At 30.7% G+C, this 10,383-nt stretch overlaps 1 protein-coding gene across 1 annotated transcript; it reads left to right on the forward strand.

Annotated features, from left to right (window-relative positions):
- The first annotated feature begins 95 nt into the window (after window positions 1–95).
- LOC144845498 (transcription elongation factor 1 homolog) lies at window positions 96–9,974 on the forward strand. The gene is made up of 4 exons (XM_078702886.1): window positions 96–243; window positions 7,278–7,404; window positions 7,509–7,579; window positions 8,087–9,974. Exons 2-4 carry the CDS (start codon window positions 7,292–7,294, stop codon window positions 8,149–8,151), a joined length of 249 nt encoding a protein of 82 aa, XP_078559012.1. The 5' UTR covers window positions 96–243; window positions 7,278–7,291; the 3' UTR covers window positions 8,152–9,974.
- The last annotated feature ends 409 nt before the right edge of the window (window positions 9,975–10,383 follow it).

The raw sequence follows: 10,383 nt of genomic DNA on the forward strand, positions 1-10,383 counted from the left end.
TTTGATATGTAAAACACATTGGATGATGCAACTCATTGAAAACGGTGCGAGTGATGATGACATCGCTGGAAAGGGCAAACTATCGCAATAGTCTGGCAATTGTTGAGTGTTTGGTTTTTATAAAACGACCAGTTGGCGAAAAAACACGTTGCTGCTCTCTGTGTCAGAAGAGGATTGATTGACCATATTCTAGGGCTAATTTCACATTTATTCATTTACAATTTAATATATTCGTTATATAAAGTAAGTGATGCTTGAAAAGAATATAGTGATTCTGTAAAATTTGATTTTTTTTCTAATTATCTTGTGTTTTATTACGGTATAAAAACCCAGTACATATTTATATGAAAGCTCTAGCCTAGCCTAGCTAGCTAGGGCCTAGCTAGCTGCTAGGCCTGGCCCTACCTAGACCGTCCGGCCTAGACTAGGGCGGCCTTACATCCATTCGTAGAATTGAGGCGGTCTAGGCCGCATGTCATGGCGCAGTATCAACTGCCTCTGGTTGGTGGAGTGCTGATGGGCTAGGCCTAGCTAGGTCTAGGACGGCATGTTACTTGTTAGCTATTTTGATTTGTAGTTTTTTGAGGATGATAATAAAACTTCGTCCTAACATATCTAGGTTTTTTTGTAAATATATTTACTTGTAAATTTTTTTGTGTAAATATGGCCTAGTAGGAGGCCTAGCCCTGACCCCTCTAGGCCACATAGGCTAGTAGGCATAATTCAAGATATTTTATTAGGTAGGCCTAGGTTATTTATAATTATATGCATTATCATGCATATAATTTAGGCCTATTTATTCTTTCCTTAGCACTATTTTGTTCGTCAATTATCTTGAGATCAATTTCATCTAGCCACATTTTTTCATATATATGTATATTCCTTATGGCCAGGAATCGATGTGATTATCTTTTCACAGTGCGCAATAACAAATTACACGGTCTATTACTATATGCGATTTAACAAAATCACGTTTGGAATCATATCTTCACAAGCATGTATCATAATTAAACCAAATTTGGTAACTAAATTTCTGGTCATATTTCATCATATGGCAATACAATTAGCGGTATGTGCGTAGCGCATATAACGCATGCGTACGCGCGCTTAACATTTTAAAAATTGTTTTTCGATGAAATTAGAGTCCGTTTCAGGCAATTTTAAGCGTTTAAAAAATTGCCATTATTACATGAGTGCACCGATTTTTGCATGCGCACTGCGCATTAAACACTAAACTCTATGCCCAATTTCTCTTTTACAACCTTTAATCTTTAATAATTTCATCATATTTTATTCACTTTTCAACTCGAAATGGTGTTATAAAAAAAAGTGACAGGCTGCGAACGTGTAACAAAATGGTGAAAATATGCTAAATATTTAAATTAAATAGATCGTCCGAATGCTTGGGAACCCCTATTTTGCATTTCATTTTCTTATAGTTTATGTACCATATGTATGATTTATTATGAAATTAAGAGAAAAAAAGTTGATTAAGTCATGATTAATTAGGTGATCATTTAGAATAAAATGATCACCTATTGTTATTGTATAAAATCTTTATTATTATTTTTTTTTTTTTTATTAGGTGATCATTTAGAATAAAATGATCACCTATTGTTATTGTATAAAATCTTTATTATTTTTTTTTTCTTTTTATTGTTTCTGTACACTATTTTGTGTAACAATTATCTCAAAAAGTTTAATGTCAATGATTACCAAAATTTCAGAATATCTTTCAAATAATATAACTTAATCCTAATAAGCTTTCCAGCGTGATCACTCATCCGTGACGACATTTATACGCCATTTTGCGAAATCACATTATCAATCATATCTCCATAATTCATTATCACATATTAATGAAATTCACTACACATAAACTTCAGGTCAAGGGTAAAAATATTAGCAAATAAAAACGCACGCACACGTAGGGTCATGCGCGTGAAATCGCGCGTTAAAAATTTAAAACGTTCAAAATTAAGTTTTGATCAATTTAGAGCATGAATTAGGCCATTTGCGTGTTTCCAAAAATTACTGCGCAAAAAAAAATTTTGCGCGCGCGATACTTAAAAAGCGTAAAAAATATTAATTTTTTTTACAAATCTCATTCTACTCACCATCCTTAGTACATTCACCAAATTTGAGTCAGTTCCGACTTAAAATAACGCTATACGAGCACGTTAAAAATGACAACATGCGCACATTAATTTTACAAAAGTTCTGAAAATGGTGAAAAATAGGTCTTTTTTAAAATGAAAATAATTCTCCAGAATGCAAGATGACCCCCGATTTTTTTAACTTATTCTGGAAGCCATTGAGTTGTAGATATGAATTCATGTACACATTTGACGTACAAAATGTTTTGACGTCATCAAATGGCCACTTGAATTTAAAAATTAGGATTTGTTATCTTTTTGTGTCGATTATCACATTCAACAGAGCGCATCTTGGTTATGTGTGCTCGAATTTCGCACAAATTTCAGTATGTGCTTGCTTAATTAATTATCTTTATCATAAGTTGACACTATTTTCATTTTATTGACGTCATCACGCGTAAAAACTTGAATAACGTAGGCCGTGTAATTTCACCTTCGCAGTAAATTTGAATATCTTACAGCTCTTCAGAATTGAAGGTTACCTTGATGATTATAATTTATTATGAAAGCTGATGAAATGTAGATATTAATTCATATAAAAATTAAGCCTATCGGATGTTGTGACGTTAACATATGGCCAGTTGAAGTGAAAAAGTAGTTTTTTCATATTTTTCGTCAAAGTTATACACATTTCAAAGAGCGCGCACAGCGCTTCTACGTGCCAAATTTTTTTCCAAATCTTATTATTTTTTGCTCAATTAATTATCTTTCGAAATCGTCATCTTAAAGTTTAGTTTGATAACGTCATCATGCCAAAAAATTAGAACATGTGTGTCCCGTAATTTCACCTATGCTACACTGTATATAGATATACAGTATATACTGTACATATGGCATATAGGCACAACTCAGCACTATAAGCGTATAATGGGATGGCATACATCAACATTTTCCGATCGTATGTTAACGTACGTGCATGTTTAAAAAAAATTAATTTCAGTAAAATGATAAAAATGATCACCTATAATTCGTCAAAGTGACGAATTAAATTCTAGTTATTTTTTTTCTTTTTATTGTTTCTGTACACTATTTTGTGTAACAATTATCTCAAAAAGTTTAATGTCAATGATTACAAAAATTTCAGAATATCTTTCAAATAATACAACTTAATCCTAATAAGCTTTCCAGCGTGATCACTCATCCGTGACGACATTTATACGCCATTTTGCGAAATCACATTATTAATCATATCTCCATAATTCATTATCACATATTAATGAAATTCACTACACTTAAACTTCAGATCAAGGGTAAAAATATTAGCAAATAAAAACGCACGCGCACGTAGGTTCATGCGCGTGATATCACGCGTTAAAAATTTAAAACGCTCAAAATTAAGTTTTGATCAATTTAGAGCATGAATTAGGCCATTTGCGTGTTTCAAAAAATTACTGCGCAAAAATGCGTTTTTGCGCGCGCGATACTTAAAGAGCGTAAAAAATATGAATTTTTTTTACAAATCTCATTCTACTCACCATCCTTAGTACATTCACCAAATTTGAGTCAGTTCCGACTTAAAATAACGCTATACGAGCACGTTAAAAATGACAAAATGCGCACATTTATTTTACAAAAGTTCTGAAAATGGTGAAAAATAGGTCTTTTTTAAAATGAAAATAATTCTTCAGAATGCAAGATGACCCCCGATTTTTTTAATTTATTCTGGAAGCCATTGAGTTGTAGATATGAATTCATGTACACATTTTACGTACAAAATGTTTTGACGTCATCAAATGGCCACTTGAATTTAAAAATTAGGATTTGTTATCTTTTTGTGTAGATTATCACATTCAACAGAGCGCATCTTGGTTATGTGTGCTCGAATTTCGCACAACTTTCAGTATGTGCTTGCTTAATTAATTATCTTTATCATGAGTTGACACTATCTTCATTTTAATGACGTCATCACGCGTAAAAACTTGAATAACGTAGGCCGTGTAATTTCACCTTCGCAGTAAATTTGAATATCTTACAGCTCTTCAGAATTGAAGGTTACCTTGATGATTATAATTTATTATGAAAGCTGATGAAATGTAGATATTAATTCATATAAAAATTAAGCCTATCGGATGTTGTGACGTTAACATATGGCCAGTTGAAGTGAAAAAGTAGTTTTTTCATATTTTTCGTCAAAGTTATACACAATTCAAAGAGCGCGCACAGCGCTTCTACGTGCCAAATTTTTTTCCAAATCTTATATTTTTTTGCTCAATTAATTATCTTTCGAAATTGTCATCTTAAAGTTTAGTTTGATAACGTCATCATGCCAAAAAATTAGAACATGTGTCCCGCAATTTCACCTATGCTACACTGTATATAGATATACAGTATATACTGTACATATTGTATATGGCATATAGGCACAACTCAGCACTATAAGCATATAATAGGATGGCATACATCAACATTTTCCGATCGTATGTTAACGTACGTGCATGTTTAAAAAAAAATTAATTTCAGTAAAATGATAAAAATGATCACCTATAATTTGTCAAAGTGACGAATTAAATTCTAGTTTTTTTATTATTTTTTTTCTTTTTATTGTTTCTGTACACTATTTTGTGTAACAATTATCTCAAAAAGTTTAATGTCAATGATTACAAAAATTTCAGAATATCTTTCAAATAATACAACTTAATCCTAATAAGCTTTCCAGCGTGATCACTCATCCGTGACGACATTTATACGCCATTTTGCGAAATCACATTATCAATCATATCTCCATAATTCATTATCACATATTAATGAAATTCACTACACGTAAACTTCAGATCAAGGGTAAAAATATTAGCAAATAAAAACGCACGCACACGTAGGTTCATGCGCGTGATATCGCGCGTTAAAAATTTAAAACGCTCAAAATTAAGTTTTGATCAATTTAGAGCATGAATTAGGCCATTTGCGTGTTTCAAAAAATTACTGCGCAAAAATGCGTTTTTGCACGCGCGATACTTAAAAAGCGTAAAAAATATGAATTTTTTTTACAAATCTCATTCTACTCACCATCCTTAGTACATTCACCAAATTTGAGTCAGTTCCGACTTAAAATAACGCTATACGAGCACGTTAAAAATGACAAAATGCGCACATTTATTTTACAAAAGTTCTGAAAATGGTGAAAAATAGGTCTTTTTTAAAATGAAAATAATTCTTCAGAATGCAAGATGACCCCCGATTTTTTTAACTTATTCTGGAAGCCATTGAGTTGTAGATATGAATTCATGTACACATTTTACGTACAAAATGTTTTGACGTCATCAAATGGCCACTTGAATTTAAAAATTAGGATTTGTTATCTTTTTGTGTAGATTATCACATTCAACAGAGCGCATCTTGGTTATGTGTGCTCGAATTTCGCACAACTTTCAGTATGTGCTTGCTTAATTAATTATCTTTATCATGAGTTGACACTATCTTCATTTTAATGACGTCATCACGCGTAAAAACTTGAATAACGTAGTTCGTGTAATTTCACCTTCGCAGTAAATTTGAATATCTTACAGCTCTTCAGAATTGAAGGTTACCTTGATGATTATAATTTATTATGAAAGCTGATGAAATGTAGATATTAATTCATATAAAAATTAAGCCTATCGGATGTTGTGACGTTAACATATGGCCAGTTGAAGTGAAAAAGTAGTTTTTTCATATTTTTCGTCAAAGTTATACACAATTCAAAGAGCGCGCACAGCGCTTCTACGTGCCAAATTTTTTTCCAAATCTTATAGTTTTTTGCTCAATTAATTATCTTTCGAAATTGTCATCTTAAAGTTTAGTTTGATAACGTCATCATGCCAAAAAATTAGAACATGTGTCCCGTAATTTCACCTATGCTACACTGTAGATATACAGTATATACTGTACATATTGTATATGGCATATAGGCACAACTCAGCACTATAAGCATATAATAGGATGGCATACATCAACATTTTCCGATCGTATGTTAACGTACGTGCATGTTTAAAAAAAAATTAATTTCAGTAAAATGATAAAAATGATCACCTATAATTCGTCAAAGTGACGAATTAAATTCTAGTTGCATATTAAATTTGTAAAAATTATTTTCGACAATCAAACTATGACATTTTCTTGAGCCGAAATATCAACCTAAACATTAACATTCTTCTTTAAAATGTTCATATATTAAAGTTAGTTACTTTGACAATGCATCATTTTTTTAAATGTTTAAAGATGTCATCATGTAGTAAAAAGTTATAATTCATTGCGGTATGTAATAATCTATCTGCACCAAAGTGGTTACTACATAGTAAATACACGGAGGAATCTTTCTTCAACAGTTGTGTATGGCTCGGTGGTTTGTGCCCGTGTCTATAGCATTCAAGGGAATACTTGGGAAATGAAACGAAATAAGATTTTTTCTTATTATCCGTATTGCTTGTTCTTAAGTGTATAGATTATACACATGATTTATAATGAGATCTATATAAAAAGTAACTTATGTCTTTATTATTATTATTATTATTATGTAACAAATGTGGTTTATGACATTATAGGCAGAGGGATCTTTGATCGGATTGTGATACCGGCCATTTGCGTTAGCAAGATCCTATCTTCATATATTATAAATAATTAAAGATTCTGACAAAATCAATCAATCAATTCATATATCTTTTAAAAATCATTTATCTTTATTTAAATCAATGCATGGCTGCATATAACCTATAATTCATCATAGTGATAAATTAAATCTAGTTTAGTGGTGGAATTGATAACATTTAGAATTTAGGCCTGTTATGTGTGGAAATAAAGTAACATTGCATTCCTGTTATCTGTTTAGCCTAGATAAAATTACTGGTCAGTTCAAGTCATGGATAAAGGCTAATTGTTAATACAGTAACAAAATGATGAATACAAATATTGATCATAAAGAGTCTATACATTAAAACTTTCATTCCTATCATTTAGGGACAAGATTAATTGTTTTGTATTGCAATGACTGTTGTATTTATGCTGATTCTGATGGGGAATCCATTCTGATGTTGCATTGATTGTTATTCATTTTATTTATGTTGATTAAATATGGGACATTCTATAGTTAGTTTTAGGCTTACATACACTGGTGTCATTTGTTATTTCATTTCTTTTTTTGGATTACAGATTCACAATAGAAAATGGGACGCAGAAGATCCAAGAGAAAACCACCAGCAAAAGCAAAGACTCTAGGCCTTGAATCTCAATTCACTTGCCCTTTTTGCAATCACGAAAGAGCATGTGAAGTTAAAATGTAAGAGTAACAGAATTTAATGTAAAGTGTTAAAGATGTATTTTAACAATGTGAAAAATGAAGATTAATAAAAAAAGACTTCATTAATTATTTATGTTTTTCAGGGACCGTCAGCGTAATATAGGAATCATTACTTGTCGAGTTTGTTCAGAAGATTTCCAGACTAGTATAAATTGTATCCTTTAATTAAAAATGATGTAAAAATAGCAAAAAATATTAGGTACAAAAAGCTAGCTAAAATGCACATCACTGAAGAAACAATGATTTTATTTAGCCTGAGCATCATTGATGGTGATAGCCATCAATATTGGATGTTTGGGAGGTTGATAGAAGAGTGGAACCTCTGTAATCCTACTTGAGCCAAAATTCAGCAAAAAAGAAAAAACAGCAATGTTCGTCAATAAAATTCTTGATAAATTCTTTAAGCTTAGCCAAACTGGTAAACTGATCACTCTGAATCTAAATGCTACCGTTTATTTGTTTATAATTCAATTCACGTATTTAATAGTAAGTTCGTAAGATCTCTTTAGATTCATTGGTGATACGCTTTTTTTGTATTTTATTGTCTATTTGCATGTAAATCAAAATGTAAACCAACCAACCAAATTTCATGTGTACCTAGTTGTTAAAATGATAATAACAAAATATTGTACCGTATGTTCTTTAACTTGTCAAACTACAGATTTGTCTGAATCAGTTGATGTCTATAGTGATTGGATCGATGCCTGCGAGTCAGCAAATGCCTAGCATAGGATATCGTGCCATCCTATTGATGGCACTGCCCTTAGCGTAGAACTTTGATGTCAACATGTACCAGTTACTGTCTAACATATAGTGCCGGAACAGTCTTGTCTATGATTGGCACTTTGTAGAATATGAAGTGATGAAGTTTGTAAAATAATACATTGCATCTGATGGCAATAATTATGTATAAACAGTATTTTTTTGTTTCCAAGCAGTTGAAGCTGTTAGTATAACTGTTGAAGTGTATGGAGTTATACTTATGAAAAAAGTGTCGCTCAAATTTTAAATAGAAAGAAATTATCTTGCTTAACTTGAATGGGTTAGCATAACTTTAATTTTGGTAAATTACACTTGACAAGAAAGAATATTAAATGGAATCAAGGTACAGTAATTATAATCAGTATTTTGAGGCAACAAATTGGTGCTCAATCAAATTACTTTCATTCCATTTCCAAGTGCCAGCTATTGTGGCCTTGTATTGCTGTAATGTTTTATTACTGGCTCAAGTGAGATTGTATACATATGCTGCAAATGAAGTCTAATAGGCGAGATTGCTATAGTCTATATTTTACTCCTCTTAGAGTCTTATGTCCAAACTTGTATATAAAAATCGCATCGTTTTTCAATGTGAACACAACTAATCGCATAGATGTATTATAGTATAATAACTATAATATCTCTATGCTAATAGTCATCTATAATATGTGTTTGCAATAGGGCACAATAGGCTTAACACATACTACAAGTACCGATTAATAGATATTATATGGTACGGCACAGAAAAGACCAGTTCGTTTTTAAGTAGCTCTATTAGCAATGTGCTTATTTAAGGAATATTTGTCAATGTTACTGGAATAAGGAATTATGTCTGTTTCTCTGTAAAAGAATTGTGTAGTGGAAGCCTGATTTATACAAAATATGTTTAAGGCTGCCACATTTCGTTATACACTGAAATAAAATTGGTTGTCAGCGCTTCAGAAACCATATTGGCCCAAAATGTCAATTTTTTTGAGAAACCAACTTGTATTATATTTGAAGATTATTGGGAATATGAGAAAATGAGTTTTTATCTGAAGATGACTTTGTTTACTACTAAGGAATGTCATACTTTCCATTTTTCAACATAGAAAATCTTTGTATAAAAAAGTAGTTATTTTTAAACAAGTGTGTTGAAATTTTATGTACTGTATTATTTGTAATAAAAAATGTTGAAAGCTGTGTGCTTAGTTTAATCAATTTAAGGAGTAAATTAATTATTTACCGTTTGTGTGACTGTACTTAATTTTGACAAAGAATTGTCACTAATTCAAAAATTCAATTTTAGGAAAGCTGTGTTTTTGGTTAAAGATATATATTTTTTTTAATATGTCATTTTAATGTCGCATAATAGTTGTTCACTTTTACCAAAATCTGGATGAAATTTAAAGCAAGACAATGGTTTTTGGTTAAAATTAAACTTTCCTTCTTTCTTTAAGTGAAATAATTAGTTTTGTGTTTTTTTTTACAGAAGTGAATTTTTAAAGTCTGATTTTATTAATCTTCATTTTTCATGTTTTTGTGGGGACAAAACATCTTTAAGTTATGTAATTCACTTTGTTTAGGAAAATTGTTCAATTATATTTATGATATTGACATGACATTTATAACAGAATGCAAATCTAGCTTAAGGAGGGATTTGGGGTATAAAAACCAATTCAGCTTGGAAAATGGTGGAATACAGAAAAACACTTGAAACAAAAGTTTATTTAGAGAATTTTTTCCATTTTATGTTTGGTATATTATTGTATAACAAATGATTTGTTAATAAAAGATGTACAGTACACAAATATTCATGTATTCTATTATCGATTTATAATTACAGTCAAATACATAATGTAATAGTTTGTAGTTTATTTTATACTTATACAGACAGGGATTTCAAGCAATACAAAGAAAAAGAATATTTCTAACAATGATTATATAATAGCAGCTAGGTGCTGTAGTATATATAGTGCATATTGCACTGACTTATCTCAAAATACTATATAAACTGGAATATTATACTTAACATTTTGTTTTTAATTTAATTACAGTTTATTTTTGGAAACTAGAATGTCAGAAAGAATTAATGAAAAACCAAATGAGTAACATTCGACAAGATACCCACCCAGGGCGGTTTTCAAATGTCATAGTTTAAAGTACAGGTGAATTTAAAGTTACTGTTGTGCTCAATATACAAAATACCCTTCATTCAAT

The sequence above is a fragment of the Antedon bifida genome, chromosome 6 (assembly GCF_963402885.1).
Source record: "Antedon bifida chromosome 6, ecAntBifi1.1, whole genome shotgun sequence".
NCBI lineage: Eukaryota > Metazoa > Echinodermata > Crinoidea > Comatulida > Antedonidae > Antedon > Antedon bifida.